Here is a 20235-nt window from a genome sequence, read left to right as displayed (position 1 = left end):
TCCTGCATAGGAAACCAGACGAAGATGAGGGAGCATGTAGAGAAAACGTTTGTGAGTGACTGACAATGTATAAGAGCCCTGGTCTAATTAAAGGCAAAAGAATTAATTGCTTAGTGAAGAAGGTATTTTCCTCTTCTGTTGGTTGCTTTACAAAGTGGCCTGTTTGTTCAGACATGGCAGGGAGCCATTCCCTGTCAAGGCAGGAAAATTTCCAAAAGATTAAGGTGTGAATATGTTCAGTTTTTAAGATATATTCAGGAAAGAAAGCAATCTGTGTTTAAGCAGCATATTCTCTTTTGCAGAGCAGCAGTGCATGGGCCTTGTCTTGTGAGGCACATCTTGGGAAATTTTTGATCAATGTAACTGGAAACTGCACAGGAAATTACCATAGCGTTTTAACATCTGGGAAGCTACTAGACTTTCCAAGTTAGAGAATAACTTTCACATTTTCTTAACAGATTGGAGACCTTTTAATCTTCCTAATATTTAATTGTAAGTGCCCGGTACATCTGCATTTGAAATCTTAAATTAAAACTGATTGGAACTGGTAACTTTGATTGATTTGATGACAAAAACTGCATTGTGCATGAGTGCCCTTGCCAGGAAGTTCAGGTTCTTTTGGATTCTAGCTACAACACCTCTATTTGGTATTCCACAGAACTGTTACAGTTAATGTCCCCTTCTGCTTTGACCTTTTTTTCCCAGACCAGCTAGCATATTACCCCTGCCTTACAGAAAGCCAGTCAAAGATCCTCTTCCCTCTTCCTCTTGCTACTTATGATCTGCCCACCCCCCATCATTCTCCAACAGAGAGACTAAATAGATTATTTAACTTCACACTGATGTGATTATATTAATCTCTCATAATATGAGTATGACAATGCAATGTTTACCAACAACAGGAGGTCTGAATCAGCTAAGTATGAGGCATGTAGGTCATATTCTACAAGCTTCAATTTCAGGATAAACTGCTGATTTGCACCTTTTTTTTTTTTTTTTTTCCCCAAGTAGATGACAAGTTGTAAATCTGGACATAGAATCTTTTTACTCCTTTCATACCTGTGTATGAAATCTCCTTTTCTGTGTGAAGAGAAATGGATACTTCCTCTGACATAGCCCAGTGTTCTTCTTCTGTTGGTACTTCAAAGACAGAGTCTAATGTTAATATTTTTCTCTGGTGTAGTATCATGTACAGTAATAAACACCCCATTTAGGGTTTCTTAGAAATCTAGTTATTATTTTCTGACACACACACCCAACCCAGAGTAACTGGGAAAAATATGTCTCTAGTGTTTCTCAAAGACTCTGTTAAGGTTCCCTTGGGACTATGGTGGAACATAGGGGTGGACTTGGTAGTGTAAGGTTAACGGTTGACTCGACGATCTAAGGATCTTTTCCAACCTAAAGGATTCTATGATTCTTACATTAAAATTTTAAGAAAGGTGCCAGACCAGCAGGCTTGAAGCTTTGGTGGTACTGCACAAGGATAGTCTGTTCATAGATTAATCCATGGGCAGGAGTACCTTCTGGTGGTGGAGACACTTTTCTCTTTGGAACAGCAATGGATACTCTTTCTTCTCTGGCTATTTTCTTTGCTGCTTCCGGCACTTTAAAGATAGTAAATGTAAGAATACTAAATTCTAAAAGAATTTCTGAACTTTCTGAAGTTCATACAAAAGAATTATGGACAAACAATTATGTGCAGATAGCACATATTTACATAGCAAAGATACTTACAATAAACGCAAAGAATCACACTATACATACAAACATAAAGACATTTAAATTAACAGAGAAAAAGACCAGCTGAAGCTTTAATGCACAGTAGCTAGATATGCATTAAATATTTTGAAGACTAGTGTGTGGGGTTGCAGGAATTAATTCCACAGATAAATTAGACACTTCAAAACACTGTGTGCAATTTTAGTAACCACAGAAATATATTCAATTATCTATAAATATCTACTAAAATAATCCGCATAATATTAGATTAACAGACATACAGACCAACACACATCAAAAACAAACAGCATATTCACACATCATGAAATAAGATGGAATGACTGAGATGAAACTAAGATGTAAATAATTTGCCTCTAGGCTCTTCAGAAACATAATTAAACCATAATTAAACACCACACATACAGGATACATAACAAAATCACTTTTCAAACACAAGAAAATCACAGAAAGAGAGGACATATTTGTAAGTTTGAAATCCTTGACTGAATACTGACAATGCTACATTGTAGCTGTTTTCTAAATGTGTTCACATTTATTGAATTTCTTCACTGAGTAAAAGTCTTTGCTCCTCTGTCCAAAGGACTTAACAGCCAGAGTGATCAATGAAGTTAAATAAATAGCAGCTAGAAAATGCAAGGAATGCAGGTGTGTGTTTTCTGTCACCTTCTACATTCTTTTGCAGGGGAGGAGACAAAGGTCCTTTTTCATTTATAATCAAGACAGGAGAGACTGGGATTTGGTTAACCAGGCAGATGGTGAGTATGATGCACACAGACATCTGATATTTAGAAGCCTTGCCTAATTTCAAAAGAACTTGTATACCTTTAGCTGGTGGAGCTGTCACTTTCTGTGAAACTGGAACAGGTACTTTGTCTTCTGGCACAGGCTTCTTGGGCACTGCTGGCAATTATTTTAAAAAAAGTTTATTTTAAAAGGTTTTGAATTAATCATAGTTTATGAACATAATCAGACGACAAAACACAAATGTGGAGACTTGACATTTCTTCAAGTCAAATAAAAAAAGACAGCAAACACTGAACATTACAGCTTGTGTTAGACAATTAGACATGATAAGAGTAAATCAGTATCCTGAAACAAGACTTCTCGTGTAGCTCTGAAAAATTATATACCTCTTTTTGGTGGTGCCTCCTCTTTTTCAGCAACTGCAACTTTTTGTTCTGTGATAATCCTCCTGTGCACTTCAGTCACTTAAAAAATATAAGTGTAAGAATATTTGATTGCAGTATTTGAAATACAGACATATGTAAGTTTTTTCTATTTAATCTGATTTTTTAAAAAAAGAAAATCTAAGTAAACTTCAACAGCAACCAGCAACAAACATTAGACACTGTAGAAGAGTGTATTTTACAGCCATAGTATAAAGATGAGTAAATAGTCAAAAGAAAGAGGAGATCCAGACAGAGGTTACAGATATTAACAAACAGAAATTCATTTAAGTAAAATGACTGATCATAAATACCGCAAGGCCAAACAAAAAAATCTCCATTATATTAATATTTCTAGTTCGTTTACCTTTGGTTGATGGAGGTTCTTCAACTTCTACCTCAAAAGTGGGTACTCGTTCTTCTGGAGGTTCTTAAAAAAGATTGGTGAAATCAATCAAATTTTCTGAAGTTGCCAACAGGCATAAGATAAAAGGCAAAATAACACATAAATCTTACCAAGATGACACAGGCCACAGGCCACATTGTACACAAATGGACATAAGTATGTGTTTAATGTTGAAGAAATATGATCTATGAGATATCATTTATCAACATGCATATATGTTAAAGACAGAATGCAGCAAACCCAGCATTTTTTGCAACAGGAACAAACCACTGATACCTCTTGCTGGTGGAGCCTCCATTTTTTTACGCACAGGGACAGGTTCTTTCTCTTTGGGAACTGCTTTCTTATGAACTTCAGGAACTTTAGAAAAATGAGTAAGATGAGAAGGAAGATGAGAAAGAATATTAGGGTGTAATACTTGTAATTGCCTTCTACATCAATGTGTTTTACTGAGTTAACATAAACAATACTTTTCATAGTACAAGATGGAATTTGAGACAACCATTCATCACTGGAAGCAGACATTACCCATGTCAACATGTACAAACAAGACAGTAAGACAGACACACTACCCCTGAAGATACATCACCCAGAGGAGGAACTGGTTTATACCTTGAACTTTTGGAGCTTCCTTAGGGGCAGCTGGAACTTTTGGTTCAGGGACAACTCTCCTAGGCTTCTCAGGCACTTTAAGAGATTACAATACAAAGTTTTATGAAGGCAAGAAGTATCAATATAACATGTACACATTTCTTTAATACAAAAAAACACAAATGGAGAAAAACATATAGTGGCAACATAACACTCAGAATGATGAAACAACCAATATTTTCTAATGAAAAAAATGTATACCTTTAGTGGGTGGGGCTTCCTCTCTCTTAGGAACAGTTACCCTCTCCTCTATGTAGTAAGACTCTTCTTCAGTCACTTAAAAAGAGTAAAATAAAAAAAATACTTATGTTTAAGTATTTGACATCTATTACTGCCTTTACGGTCCTGGTAAGCAACAAAATATTTGTAAGACAAGAATAAGCAGTGTGCTTTACTAATAGACACCTCTGGTATTACAAAATCTACATTCAAACCATCCTGCTACCTCCGAAGCCAATGGAAAAACTCCAAGCAATTTAAATGGAACTGAGATTGAGCTCTCATCTTGTATTTCTGTGGAATTTGAAAGTGCTCAGTGTTTGAAGTACTAGATCAGCACTTTCCATTCCTCTGTCCACTAGTTCACTAATGCTCGAACTTGCCTACTTTGAAAAAGCCTCTTTCCCAAATACTGAGAAAATTCCTTGACTAAAGCCATCCCTTGACATACTTCCTATGGTGTCACTTGTAATGGATATTGAGTCAATCAGCATATGTTGCTGTCCTTCACAGCATTATGTCACCACCAACAAACTTACAGGTGCAAACAATATAGTCATTTTATGATGAAATGGTCTGAGAAACCAGGGTGCACCATGACATGCTGAAGGATCTTTACTTCATCTAAGTAACCTGCTGGAAGGGGAACTTCCAACAGAGAATGTTTGTAAAAAAAAAAAAAAAAAAAAAAAAAAAAAAAAGGAGCTGATAATTCTCAGCATCCAAGAGATACTTCATTATTTTCACTGTATCAAAGAGGACTAACTACTACACTTTTCAAAAGCAAGTAATAGAAATTGTAGACTTTCTTAGCATTAAAGTTTATAAGATATGAAACATTTATATAGTAGTAAAGTTTTCTTTATGAGTAGAGTAGATAGTAATCCATGCTATTTTTGGTACGAAATGAAAATTACTTTTTGCTTTTGCCTAGTATTCCTGAATTGTGGTCGTACCTTCAGAAATCTCTTCTCTGTGAATGGAAATAGACACTTCTTCCATTTCTTCTTCAGCCCATTCTTCAACTGTTGGTTCTTTAAAGAAAATTATTAGTTTTAGTATTTTTGGTGGATGAATGGATGGAGAGATCAGTGGATGGGGAAGATGAAGACCAATTCTTACAAATTCTATATGACAATGACAGATATGAATATAATACAGAAAGTGCTGTGCACAATTATATGTATGATTTGCTCTAAATGATGTGTTTTGTCTGTGCCCCATGTACCCTATTGTGTGCTGTTTTCTCTCTCAAACATCCTTCACTAGCCAACTGTCACTCCATCAGAATGCTTCCACTCCCCAAAATTCCCCATCACAAAAGCTGACAACAGTCAAAGAATTAGGGGAGAATTAGAATGAAAGTAAGGACAGAAACAAGATGAGAAGGGTAGATCAAGAATTGAAAGGAAGACTGGCATGTACACATCTACAAATGTGACTATATCAGGGAAACATCAACCTTTTCTGGGGTAAAAGGTTAATACACAGGAGACAAACAGAAGTTAACACTGCACGTATCCATATGAACATATATATGCATGTTCATGTTTTAGATAGTTAACTTCCATTTCTGCTTTTAAAAATTCATTTATGCTTTTTAATAGAGTAAATTGTCTTGACTGGCTAGTTATTAATGGAATATTAAAATGATCAAAATGTTGATTTCCGCTATCTTGAAGCAGGTATTTTGTGGAATTACACTAACTTAAATCAACGGACCTCAGCCTTCCCTGAGCATGACAATGTGAACTAAAAGAGTTAGTGAGAAGCTAGCACTGCAGAGAGAAATAGCATTGTTATCTGCAGGGCTACAGACAGCTTTGTAGGCAGTCTGACAAATGGATGGTTACAGTTCTAACTAGTGGAGTCTAAACTCAACACTGTAAGTCCATACTTATTATGATTTCATGAAAGCCGGATCCAAAAGATCATAGCATTCAGTGGTAGTTTCCATTCGTGTCAATAGGCTGTGATCCTGGCATTCAAGACTGAAAGGTAAATGGTACTCAGGAGGCTCTTAACTGCCTCCAAGTCTGTAAAATGTTCAACATAAAACTCATACAAGATAACTAACACAAAATTTTTGTGTATTTTGATCTTGGTCTAAGAACAATAGACTTGTAGACAAAGCACAAGTTTCTCACAATTGTCTGTTTATAGTGTACCTTCTGGTGTTGTGATTTCTTCTGGAATAGCAACAGATATTCTGTCTTCTGTAATACGTACTCTTTCTTCAAAAGTGGCTTTCTTCTGCACTTCAGGCACTTTTAAAGATAATAAATTAAATGTATGCTTTTCTAATTCCATTGTGAAAGCAATGTTGCAGAAAGCTGAATCTAGGTTTCCAAAGAATTCCTTAAGCGTACTGAGCACATAACACGTAACAGAGATTCAACATTTAGAAATAATGTTTTTACAAGTATTGCACAACACATGCAACATACTGCAACAATTCATTGTCACTAAATCAGGACAGCAGAATTCACAGGGAAAGCACAAATCAACAACTGGTAACAATACAGAACATATAAACAGAAGCTGAGAAAAAACTTTTATTCTACTGGAAACCATACCTTTAGCTGGAGGAGCCTCAACTTTTTTAGGAACTGCAGGAGATACTTTTTCTTTAGGGACAGGTTTCTTAGGAGCTGCAGGCACTTTTAAAAAAAGGTATTTAGTTTTAGGACATAAAAAGTACAAAACTGGCAACAGCATCACATAACAAAAATGCATATTTCAAAAAGATTACACATGGACATATTTTGCTTAAAAAGCACAACAGCTGAGCAAGCTGAGACAAATGCAATGTTCTGAAGACTACAATAAATGTTATTACAGTGAATGATACTGACCTTTTGCAGGTGGAGCTTCTTCTACTTTAGGAACATGGGGTATTTTTTCTTCTGGAGCTGGTTTCTTAGGTACTTCTGGCAATTCAGAGATACAAATTACAGTAATGTTAAGTAACTAAAATTATAGGTGTTTTAAGACTGCATCTACAGCACAGTTACTGACAACACTGACACAAAAGATACATAGCTAATGTAATTGAAGTACAACTAAAACCAGATTCGCTTAACAACCAAAACCAAAACTGGACATAAACAAGATACTTAGGATAACAAGAGAAGAGTGTTTGTTTAGGTGTACCTTTAGGTGGTGGGGCTTCCTCTCTTTTTGGAACAATTTTTTTCTCTGGGGGAGCTCTCTTAGGCACCTCTGGCACTTAAAAAGATAAAATATAAAATAATTGAACTCTGTATTTCAAAGATTTATTGGAGTATTATAGAATTTCATTAATCCATTTATAAGAATATCAAGACATACCACATAACGCTTAACATACGCTTAACATTCATACGCTTAACATACAAAGGTATGAGACAAAAGCAACATGTATTTGAAAAGAAAAGAAAAATCAAACCAGTCTCTGGAAGCCTATCAAGTGCTTCAAGACTGATTTCTCAACTGAAGAAAGAGCTGCTCCCGTATGTTACCTGGCCTTAAAAACTGTTATATATGCACAAAGAATTATACATAAAAAAAAAAAAAATAATCAATTTTTAACACAAACATGCTTACATACAGTCTAACAAAACCAAAAAAAACCCCACCAAAAAAAGATATTCAACAGGTACATGTACACTCCATCACTAAGTATACTTTTGGCATGTGGAGGTTCTTTGGGAAAAGGAATGCATACTTTTTCTTCAGGCACAGGTTTTTTAAGTACTTCAGGAACTTCAAGGTATTAAAATTTACTTAAGCAACCTTTCTAAGGCTTTTCAGTTTTTCTTAGATGATGACATACAACATAGCACACAGACTGTATTTATCATATGCTTCCACTGACAAGTGAATAGTGATTAGGAATACAGCACAACAGTACAGGACTGGTTAAAGCCCACATTAAAAAGATGCTGTACCTTTTGTTGGGGGAGCCACCTCCTTTTTAGCAACAGCAACTTTCTTTTCTGGAACAGGTTTCTTAGGGACTTCAGGCACTTTGGAAAACATTTTCAAAATGAGAGGGCTTTAGTTTTTGGACCAATTATCCAGATTTCAGTAATCCAAGATTGCTTTATAGAACACAGTGTCTGGACAAGTAGCTGCAATACAGTACAGTGTACAACCTTTTGGACATACAGTGGACTATATGGGAAAGACACTATGATACGGTATAAAATTTCAATGTTAACATTATTGCACTATCACCTGTCATGGTACTCTATTGAAACACGCTACACTTGTCTGCAACCTAAATACAAACAACAAGCACAAGATTGTTAGGAACGAGAAAGGCCAAAACTGAGACAAATGAAAGCTGTAAGTGAAGTTATAGCACAAATAAAAAGTGAAAGTATGGAGATAACACAAAATTGAAGAGTGCATATGGAGATAATGCAAACCCAAAGACACGTGGAGAGTAAATTCATAAATATATTCAAGAAAAAAACGAACAATATTATAATGAACAACGACTTGTTTGTTTTTTGGTTTGTTTGGTTTTTTTTCTGTTTTTTACTAGGGCAGTATAAATACCTTTAGCTGGTGGAGCTTCTTTTTTAGAGACAGGAATGGGCTTTCTTTCTTCTGGAGCATGCCTCTTTGGTATCTCAGGCACTTTAAAGAGATAGATGGTGAACACTTAGGAGACAGTAAAATTATTTGATAAATCACAGTAGGCTACTTTCAACATGATGGATAAGCAAACATCGTATGTCAAAAAATATGCTGTTTTACCAAACAGATACAATATGCTAATCTCAAAAAAATCTATTCAAAGAATTATTTAAAACAATGATGAAGAAGAATTGGATTTAGAAATCCAGTAGGGCTTGAACTTTTGAGAGAAGAGCCATAGAGAGATGGAAAATTTCAGCTCTGATCTGCTATCCTTTGGTTAAAAGTGGTACAGGCAGATGATGTGAAAGTTCAGAAAAATGGAGCGCACGATGGTACAGGTTTTATTCACCTTCAACGTGAGGGATCTCCAGTTCTGTAGAAATTACTTCTTCCTCTTCTTCTTCCCACTCTTCAACTTCCTCACGTGCTACAATAGGAATTTTGAAGATATTACATTTGGAGATAGGAAATATTAGTCTGCAGTACATCTGAAACACATTTAAGAAGATATTATGTGTGTCCAGTACACAAAGGTCACTGAAACACATATGCTAATATGTGAAAAAATTTAACCCAGAAAACCAATAGCATGTGCAAATCTCACAGTGAGTTTTGATAAACTACAGATTCAAATTATTTTATAAATCTTAAATATTGATTGGCTTCTCATTCTTAATCAATCTACCTTCAGTTGGGTAAACAGCTTCAAAGAATCTTTCTTCAACTGTTTTCTCATGCTCTGTTGGCTCTTCAAAGAAAAGCATTTAAACAATGTTAAAAGAAAATTGTTGAAATGTTGACATCTATTAATCTAAAGAAAACTGAGGCTACATAACACAATGAACAAGAAGAAGCAATGCATATTGAAAGACAAATATATGGTGTGTCTAAATATGTAATTTGCCATACATAAAAACAGATTAAAAGAAAATCTAGTAGGATTGAAAGTTTGTTTTGATTTGGGTGTGCAGATTTTTGGTTTTGTACATACCTGTGACATATGAATACTCTTCTTCTCTGTGGACAGAAACCGACATCTTTTCTTCTGAAACAGTCCATGTTTCTACTGTCGGTACTTTAAAGATAGGACTTTGTTTTAGTATTTTATATTCTAGATCCACATTTGTGGTAGTCAGCATGTGAGTTTTTATCAAATCTGTATCTCTGTTGCACATTTATGTCTTAGACATATTTAGACAGTCAGTATTCATATTCTAAAATACTGAACACAAAACAAGCATACAAGTATAATATTTAGTATCTGTTATAAACTAAATACACAGACACCTTTAACCCACAAATTTAAAATAAATGCATGCATAAGCTTTAGGAAATAGTATGTCAGAAGAATTTCAAAGGCGGTTCTTCAAAGAAATTTTGGGTCACTGGGACAAAATTATGCTTATTATCTAAGCATAGGCCTGCAGGCAGAACAGATGAAGAAAAATCTAAATCACACTGCAATATCCTGCAGGCTGTTTAACCAAGAATCAAAATGCTAGCCACAAACATGTTAAAAACAAACTTCATGAAAGATAAAAGCATGGTACACATACTATTCAAACACTGGGAGTAGTCATGGCACGACTAGTACAATAGATCCAAATGCGTACAACGCAGGCCCACGTATTCACAAGAAGCACAAGAGCACAACACACATGGTGCTGGAAAAAACGTAAATTGCAATTGAAAGATGCTGATCTGTACCTTCCTTTTTCACAACTTTTTCTTCAATGATCATTGGTTTAGGTTTTGGTGGTAGAACTTTCTTGGTAACTGTTGGCATTAAAATTTTGTTACTCAGTCATTTATTTAGCAAAAAGATCAAAACAAGTCTATAGCTGTCTAGCAATGATGTTGAAAAAACATCAAAAGACAAACATAATCTAACTCAGTGGCTAAGTCAGGCTCCTTGGAACCATGCAAAGCAACAAAAGGAATATGTTTGCTTCTTTTTATTGCTTCTAAAGGGGCTGAGTAACTCAGGGCATTTAGCACACAGGTCATATCCTGACATACACTGAATTGCAACTGACAGATGCATGCTGCAGAATGGGAAATGCTACACAAGAGGAGGTGGTTACCACGAGAATAAGCAGGCATCTTAACTTCATAACCGAACAATTAACCAAGACATCCTGGTAGAGAGGTCAAGAAATCTGAGGAAGATGGGGATTTCACATCTTCAGCTCAGAGTGAAACATACTGTTTCACCCGGTGCAATTTGACAATCACTCTCTTTCTTAAAGCATTGGCAGTTAGCATGTGCATTTAGTATTTTCCCCTATAAAGCTTTTCATTTTCCTTTTATACAGTTCAGCACAAGCTCTTGTTAGATGTTTCAAAAAATGAAAAATTGACCAGATCAGTGTTAAATGAAGACAAAGTGTATGCAGATCAGCTAAGTAACAATAGCCATTACTTTCATGTAAAGATGACATTAAGGTAATTAAACAGTAGTTACCCTCAGCCTGTTTGATTTTTTCTTCTGCAATCCTCTGAGTGGTTACTTCAACTTTTTCATCAACAGGTTTCTTGACAACTGTAAGTGATTCAGATATGTTTATTGTTTAGATAATCTTGCAAATTATCTTCTGGACACAAACCAGGTAGAACTGGCTATTTTCATGTTTAGAATGTTATAACCTTTGTGCATCATGTGTGGTGAACAGTGGTGGTAAAGGCACTTCTGAAACAGGTGATCATGCCCCACTCTCCCCTGAGACATATGCAGTGATCTAAGCAGAGGACACTTCACAGAAGTGCAGCGTTCACTGGCTCAAAAGCACCACCTATGCCCAAGGCTAACGTACAGTGAGAAGGAAAGATAACTGAAGCTCGGTTTGATTTTGCCAGCAATTCTTGGTTTGCTTCACCCACTGCTGCCACTATTCTCTCTCCACTTGAAAATATGAGGTGGGAGAAGAGGAAGGATTGCCATGAACCTTGCTCTTGTCACTGTCCAACATAAAGAGAACTATCTTTTTTTCAAGGGAATGTGAATAACCAGCAGTTCAGCTTGAGGAAGATGCATGAGAGATGTTAATCTGCATGTTCCTGTTGGTTTTGCAGGAAAGTCATACCTTTACGAACTGTTACTTCTTTCTTCTCCTTCTTTTCAGCTGTAATTGTTGGTGGTTTTCGTTCAGGCACAGGCTTCTTAGGAAGTTCAACCACTTTAAAAATAATAACATCAGTTAATGATGAAAAATGCATTGTCTAAAGGCTCAATACAGTAGTATAACTAATACCTTTTGAGTGTAAGATTATGAAGTTGAAAAACACAGAGTTTTGCAGATCCAATTGTTGCAGTAAAATTTTCTGCTTATTTCCAAGTTTGATCGTTTCTCATCAGAGCCAAATTCTGTTTCTAAAGGCATAGGTATTACTACTACTCAAGAGAGCTAAAGCAATCAAGGAATTTCAAAATACAGTTATTAAAACCAAGCAATTACTGTGTGAAACATTTAACCTAAATCAAGTTTATTTACAATACATGAAAATGATAGAAGAAATAGATAGAAGAAAAAGACAGAAGAAAAAATGACACATATACTTACAAACTACTAACTCATGTTAGGTTTTAAAGATGTTCTGATATGCAAAGTCCATTGGTAACTGAATTATAGTGTATCAATTTCTATCTGCATCTATAACTTGTCATACTAGAGTCCTTGTCTTATCATCAAGTGTCAGTTAAAACTTGGCAGTATATTAAGGTTCATGATATTGTAACAAAATAAATCCAAAAAATATTTCCTGGCTCAAAATTGTTTGACCTTAAAAATAAATATGAAAAGAGAAAAAATAAAATGGTATGACAATTCAAATACCTTCTTCATGAATTACTCGTTTTTCTTCGTAAGTCACTTCTCTTTTCTCATAAGCTTCTTCCCATTCTTCTTCCCCTTCATCATAGCCTTCTTCCCTGAGATAATAGTCATGGTCTTCTCCATAATCTTCTTCCCATTCTTCATAAGTTTCTTTGGGCTTTTCATATATTTCCTTCTTTTCTTCATGAATCTCTTCTCTCCTTGCCATGGATGTTATTTTGGGCTTCTCTGGAAGCACCTCTGGAACTTAATAAATAAATAAAAATTATTCATATCGCAACCTGGAATTTGCAAGGCATATTGGATGTTTGCAGTTAATGAAATGATTTTGCTCTCACAGATGGTTTAAAGTGACCACTTTTTAAACAGTCTTAATCAGCTTGGATTTTAAATGTATATGTTTTTGACATAAAGAGAATAATCAAACACATTTGATTGATTCAAAGTAATTCAAAACAAACTGACTTGTTTCCATAAGGTAATTTTACTGTCTTAAAAAATGTTTTTTTAAAAAAGGAAAAAAGTTACCTTTAGGTGGTAGGACTTCTTCGGGACCTTTTTTAACCACCTTTTTGGAGACTTTCTTTACTGGAACCTTTTTTTCTGCTTAAAAACAGTATATTTGAAAATTTTAATTTAATTTAAAAACCACCAACATCCACAAAGAAACATGTAGATACTGTACAAATACTTTAACTATTGTTACCTGGCTTTTTCTCCTCTGGTGGTGGAACAATAGGCAGAAGAATAGGAATAGGCGCAGCTTGTAGGAAAAATGAAATGTTTAGAATAAAATGTAAGTATGGTGTTCTCTTGTAAATGAAGAAACCTCTTAGTGTATTTGGAAAATAGATAAGATGATTTTATTACAGCTGCTACATAAAAGCAAACATGATCCTCATTCTGTCAGTTTACGGTAGCTGGAAGAATGTATTTTGAGTGGGAATCCCCAGTCTACCTTTATTTGAATCCTGATTCTTCTCAGCTTTATTTTCTTTACTTCCATCACTTTCCTATCTTTGCTGATAGTAATTCACCTAAACATCAAACCTTTGCCCTCCTGCTGTCACTGAAAGCATTTACCAAATTATCCTGGAAATCAAACCAAGCTTGAAATTATAATTTTCATAGTAAACTAATGAATGTAACAGGAATATATGTAATGTTTGTAGTCTGTAGTCCAATACCAGAGCCTGGAGAAAGACCATTTACAATAAACATGCAATCCATTGTATGGCTTTAAAAGAACATTTGTAGTTTATTTTCCTTCCACCCTGCAAACAGTAGTAGTTCAGATAGCATTTTTAAAAGATATTTCTGTGGCAAAAAGAAGATATGGTGAAAATAAAGCATGATAAGAAGAGGAACATGGAAATAAAAGAAAGATCAAATGAATAAGAAACTCATAGGAAAAAAAGACGGAAAGGAGAAACTCCTTTTAAGAGAAAAGGCTTCATTCCTGCCACTACCTTCCACACAACAAAACAACCCTATCCAAGACAAGCCTTGCTCATGTTATATTTTTACAGAGATAATTAACTAGATCTTGACACTTAGCCATCTAAGATTTTTGTCTGAGGTTCCCCCTGGTGTGCTGCTTCACTGCAGATATAAAACAGCACTATGGAACAAGTATGGTTTTGTTACTCTACCTTCAGCTGGTTTTTGAGGTGGAACTGCAACCTTGGCATCAGGAACATCTAGAAAATCAAAATATTTAATTGACTTAATAAAAAAAATAGATTAGAATATGCTGCCCCCAAGAACAGTGGTTCATGGTACTTTAATCTTGCTTGTTCTAGGGTACAAGGATTGGAGCTTGCTCCTCAAGAACAACCTAGCTGACCAACAGATAACTAATTGCATCAATCTTTCGGTCTGGCCAGACTATACACTGTTTCATTTAGTTTCTAAATAATTCTTGGATCATATTGGAGTAGACTTTTAAGAACATCCAGAAAAGAAGATCATTATATATCTCAAGGAGATGATTTTGCATCCTTGGGTTGTTTTTTTTTTTCAGTTGTGCAGAGGACATTGAATCTATTCATTGGTACCTCTTCATTGTTTTATTTCTCAGTCATTCAAAAAATAAATTAAACTTTTGTGTTTTAAAGAATGTGGCTTCCCATATTGTACAAAATAGGACCCAGGCACATTAATATCACTGAATTTGGAGTTATCAGAGTATTCATTGCCACTATTTATGAGAATAAATAGTTCCTTATATCTATGGATGAGGAATATTTTTTCAGGTGGTAGGTTTGATGTACTATAGCCAGGAAAAAAGGATTTGAAAATAAAAAGTAAAGCAAAGCAATGAACCAAATTTATGACAGAGTATAGAAAGATCTTGTGCCAGTCTTGCTCATGATCTTTACCTGGTGGCTTCAACTCCAGTTTGATTTCTGCAAAAGAATATTAGATTTCTTTTAGGAGTACTTATTTTTCCAGAATCATGTTTCAAATTCACAAATGTGCAGATGGCTATCATCACAAATTTGTTTAGCAAATTTGCTAACCTTTGGTTACCAGATAGAGCTCTGCAGTGCTTCTTGCTTCTCCTCTTGGTTCAAGACGAGCAATTACAGAATATACACCTGTAACAGCCAAGAGATATTTATATGCCTTTATCACTAAAAAAAGACAACAAAACCCAATAAAAGAATGGCATCAGCACAAATATTCCATGCATTTTTACCTTCATCTTCTGCATTAACATTGTGAATAGTCATATAATGACAGCGACCTTCACTTCTGAAGCTGTACTTGGGGCTCTCTCTCAGTTCAGTGGGGCCTTTATACCATGTCACAATTGCATCGTCAAAAGACACCTCACACTCAAAGGTTGCAGACTGGTGTTCACTCACTACAATGTTCTGGATGCTCTTTGTGAATTGAATTGGTTCCGCTGTTTTTAGAAACAAAAAATAAACCAATTGTTATGCGCCACCAGGCCATTTAGCTTATCTAATTCCTTTTCTTTGTTTTCATAAGTACATTATATTAAGAGATAATAACAATAGATCTTGAAAGAGTAAGAAAAAGAGATTCCATCTTCTATGAAGTTTTCTATGTAAGAATGAAGAAGACGTAAGAGTACAACTATAACAAGATTGCTGTGCAGATAAATTATACAAGAGAAGCCATTAAGGAAATTAAAGGTGAAGAACAAGAAAAAGAGGAAGTCCAAGGAAAATATAAGAATATCAGAGAAAAAGAAAACAAAAGCAAGTATGACTCAGATTGTTTGAGGGCCAGGGGACATTAACAATGATGATTTAGTCAAAAATACTAACTTACACAAGTATGTCTCATATTGTTCAAAGAGAAAGGACAGCAAAATTTCTTGTTTAGTCCATTTCCAAATTTGGGAATATGTCTTTAAGAAATTCCTTGCATTTTCAATTGTACTGTTAACGGAACATCCAGAAACTGTTTATCAATACTGCAATAAAAAGATTCTATATCTGTTTACAAACCTTCAATGGCCAGATCTGCAGTTGTTTCTAGATTATCAAGCTTGCAGGTATACTGTCCCTGGTCTTCTGTTCTAACATCCTTGATGATGAGTTTGTGTACTTTGTCAGAGACTTGTGTTGAGTATCTCCCTCCTATCTTAATGGGTCTCCCATTTCTATACCACTGAGACTTGGCATTTGGGATAGAGAACTGACAAGACAGCGTGCATGTGTTTCCTTCCTTGAAAGTAGTGTCATGAAGATGCCGTTCAACTGCAGGTTCTATTAGCATGTTAAAACATACATTTTAGCAGACATCAGACAGTGAAATACTTAAAGTGTAAATTAATTCAAATGCATACTTCAAAAGTACACTTACCAATCACAGTTAGCCTGGCACTGGCAATGTGTGGTCCGCACACTATTCTGAAATTTCCCTGATCTTCAAGTTGGCAGTTCCTGATTCTCAGTATGTGGCGATCACCTTCAATTCTAATTTCGTATTTGTCATTGGAGTCCAGTTTCTGTGTTCCTTTGTACCATGAAAGTTTAATTTCTGGATAGTTAATTTTAATCTCACATTCAAAGATAGCATCCTCATCTGTTAAAACTGTCTGATTTTCAATGTCTCTGATCAGAGTAATAGGCTGAAAAATAGTAGCTTAAATTAGTTTTAGGTTCCCTGTTTTGGGTTTGAATGTTTCACAAATCAGTCCAAAAATTTGTTACCTCTGTCTGTGAGAGTCGTTGCTGAATAAAAGCTACAAGTTCATCAAACTCCTGATCTTCTCTTTGAGCTTTTTCTGTGAGCTCAATTTCCTGTAAAAAGGCAGAAAGTACTCAAAAATTAAAGGATGTTAAATGTCAAGCTGTCATGTTTGTTCAACATAGAACTGGTTCCTACATCAAATTTTCTGTAACTGTATTGTAACTAGTGTTATCTTCCCATCTTAAAAATTGCAGCCAAGTTGTGAAGCTAGGACATACTTTGCCAGAAGGCCCATTCCTCCTTCCTGGGTTTGAGCATGCAAGAAATTGAGAACTCAAAGACCTAATGAGGAACCAGAAATTCCTGCACACACAGTAAAATCAGAGCGTGGACACCAAGTCTGTTCAGAGAAACCATGTTAGATGTAACAAAGCCAAAGCTGCAGTCATGCTATATCTTACCAATCTATGGCTTTCTTCTGCTTGGGTTTGCTTTAGTAACTCAAAGGCTTGCAGGAGGCCACGGAAATCTGTAATTCCATACATGCGAGCATATTTCTCATATTCTTTGGGATCTACATTTTTGAGAAGTTCCAGGATATCAATAGGTTGCTCTTCCTCTTCCTTCTTTTTTGTTGGAGTGCTATTCAAATCAATGATGTAAGTTAAATATACAATGCTTCATTCCTAGAAAGCTGTTCACTGAAAAAATGAATTGGCTGAGAGCTGCAATGTGCAGCGGACCCCTTTAGTCAGGTGCTTCTATTTTTAGTACAGTTATTAATATTTAATGAATATTAAAAATCATATCTTGATCTGAGATATATACAATAAAAACATTTCTTCTGTGTTGATAACAGATTTATAAAAACTTTCCATATACCTTTTTAGTTTTGCCCTGAGATCGCCTTCAACAACTTCTTTCTTTCTTTCTTCAACTTGTAGGTTTACACTCCTCTCAATTTCACCATGTTGGTTAAAAGCTACACATTTGTACATGCCAGAATCAGTTTTTATTGCATCCTTTATTTCTAGTTTAGCTTCATCTCCTCTCTGCTGAATTATAATGCGACCTCCCTGGTTGAGTTGCCTCCATTTTCCCTTCAACCATTTAACATTTGGAATTGGGTCTCCTCCAACTTTTGCAAAAAAGGTTGCCACAGTCTCTGCAGAAAGATGCAAATGAGGAAGCTAAGTCTTTCCAGCTGTTTATGACAGCAAGACGTAATCTCAAACAAAAGGTGTAGGCAAATAGAAGACAATGTACTTTTTTGAAAAGAGTTCTTACTTTCCATGACTTTGATACTCTGAGGCTCTGACACAAAATAAAGTTTTCCTTCCACTTCTGCTTTCTTAGCTGCTGGTGCAGCTGCTGGTTTTTCTAAAAAACAGAGTCAAACAATTTAAACAGATGGTTTAATGTAATATTTTATGCTCACAAGTGATAATGCTTCCAAAGGGATTATAAAAAAGCAATTAATTACAGAGGTGGAACAAAATATTATGCAAGAGAAAAAATGCAAAATACTTTCATATTGTTTTAATTAACTTGTATTTTACTTCCGAGATGAAACTGAACATTGTGGGCCATATTGTGCTGTTCATTAACTTCAGTCAGGTCATTTACATTCTGCATGGATGCAAACTCATAGATGGATATGCAAATAAGAATCCTTGTTTTCTAAAATGTATCAGTATTTAGTAAGGTATTCTCTTTTCTGTCTATTTCTGGAAATTACACCCTCAGAGTTACTTGCATTTTTTTATCAGTGATCTGTTAATTCTTTGTTTCTTTTGCATTGTTCTTAGCCTTGTGGCTAGCCAATTATTATTTTGTATATTATAGAAAAAGATATTATTTCTATATCTTACTGAACTCATGTCTTTTATGCAACGGTAAGGCAAGACCTCCATGTAAAGATTCATGATTAGACAATACTTACTTTCAGTTAAAAGGTCAAAATGCCTTAGCGTTGTAGTAGTCCTGAAGCAATTAGCCTCTAAGGCTACACACTCAATCAAATTATTTTTGTATCTTCCTTTATTATACTGTTTCTATACTTTCCACAGAATATGCATGTCCAAGTAGTTTCATTCATTTAGCTTGCATTTTTCTTGAATTTGGTGTTTAGATCTAGAAACTAAATTTTTAATCTTTTTGGTGAGAATGTACTATTGATTTGACACTGATCTCCACTGTTTATGTCACTATTGATATTTAAATTATTGTTACATATACCGTCTTCCCAGATTGCACAGTTCTGCAAAGAACTAAAATGTACTAACTGTTTGCAATTAGATTATTAATATTTGTATTCCACAGAAAACAAAAGATGGAATTTTGTTTTAAATTTTCATCATATGCCTTGATTTTCTCCATATTACTGTACCTTTAACTGTTACTTTAGATTTGCAAGTATCAGTGCCAGCTGCATTTGAAGCTTTGCATACATATTCTCCTGAATCAGATTTGGTAACTGCAGCAAGTTCCAGAAGAGCTACTCCATTAGCAAAGCTGAAGTTGCATCTGTCTGAAACTCTTATTTCTCTCCCTGCCTTCAGCCACTGAATCCGGATTGGCTGAGATCCTTGGACATGGCAGCTGAGCTGTACAGTATCACCTTCCTCTGCTGCTGCTGGCTGAAGAGGCTGGTCAAAAACTGGAGGCTTTTGAGGTTCTGGAACACGAAAATGCTGGAGTAAATACTCAAAGAAGGAAAGTATGATTAAGAACATAAGAGAAAAGAGATACATGTGATTCTTAAGAAGACAATGTCAAGGAATGAAGGAGGATAAACAGAAGTCTGAGAATGTCAATCATAGTTTTAGAAAATGGAAAAAACATCAAGAGAGTATGTTTTCTATGCAGACGTGCAAGAAATCTCCAGGTTTTCTTCAGAAAAGAAGTCTTTTCTCCACACAGCAAGGACATTCACATGCAAAAAATAACGTAATAGCTAAAGCACCACTATTAGGCTGCAAAACTGTATAAGCACCTTTAAAGAAACAAATATGCAATATATGCAATCTCTTGCAAGAGTATTATGATGAAAGGCCATGCTGCCAAATCACACTGTCAAGGCTGCACAATCTTAGATGTAATTGCACAGAAAAACTGTTACTCCATGAAAAGAGAATGATTAAAAATTCAACAAAAATGTCAGATGTCAATGTTCACTTCATATTAGTCACAGCAAATATTGAAAAAGAAGCCCCAAAGAAGATCCCCCCCCCCCCCCCCCGAAAAACTTTTAATTCATTAGTATACAAAATTGAAATAATTCCTTCTTTTGGGGGTTTAACTCAGTTTTATCTTGCCCATCTATGGACAAATTACTGCTGTCAGAGTAAGAAAAACCAGCTCATAAGATAGAAGCTGTATATTTGCAGCTAACATACAACAAAGAAAAGTAAGAAAG

The 20235-nt window shown here is 35.2% G+C and overlaps 1 protein-coding gene across 1 annotated transcript in view; it reads right to left on the bottom strand.

Annotated features, from left to right (window-relative positions):
- TTN (titin) overlaps window positions 1–20235 on the bottom strand; it is a 238651-nt gene that overhangs the window by 136752 nt on the left and 81664 nt on the right. Inside the window, exons 95-109 of the mRNA XM_056349795.1 lie at window positions 19207–19494; window positions 18105–18197; window positions 17700–17982; window positions 17279–17459; window positions 16838–16927; window positions 16488–16755; window positions 16130–16390; window positions 15349–15558; window positions 15170–15247; window positions 15029–15055; window positions 14300–14347; window positions 13354–13410; window positions 13176–13253; window positions 12648–12893; window positions 11898–11990 (exon numbers count right to left, since the gene is read on the bottom strand). Of these exons, the coding sequence (XP_056205770.1) occupies window positions 11898–11990; window positions 12648–12893; window positions 13176–13253; window positions 13354–13410; window positions 14300–14347; window positions 15029–15055; window positions 15170–15247; window positions 15349–15558; window positions 16130–16390; window positions 16488–16755; window positions 16838–16927; window positions 17279–17459; window positions 17700–17982; window positions 18105–18197; window positions 19207–19494 (2301 nt within the window). The remainder of the gene's footprint in view (window positions 1–11897; window positions 11991–12647; window positions 12894–13175; window positions 13254–13353; window positions 13411–14299; window positions 14348–15028; window positions 15056–15169; window positions 15248–15348; window positions 15559–16129; window positions 16391–16487; window positions 16756–16837; window positions 16928–17278; window positions 17460–17699; window positions 17983–18104; window positions 18198–19206; window positions 19495–20235) is intronic.

Source organism: Falco biarmicus, chromosome 8, assembly GCF_023638135.1.
Source record: "Falco biarmicus isolate bFalBia1 chromosome 8, bFalBia1.pri, whole genome shotgun sequence".
NCBI lineage: Eukaryota > Metazoa > Chordata > Aves > Falconiformes > Falconidae > Falco > Falco biarmicus.
This window is presented reverse-complemented; position numbering and strand designations above follow the sequence as displayed.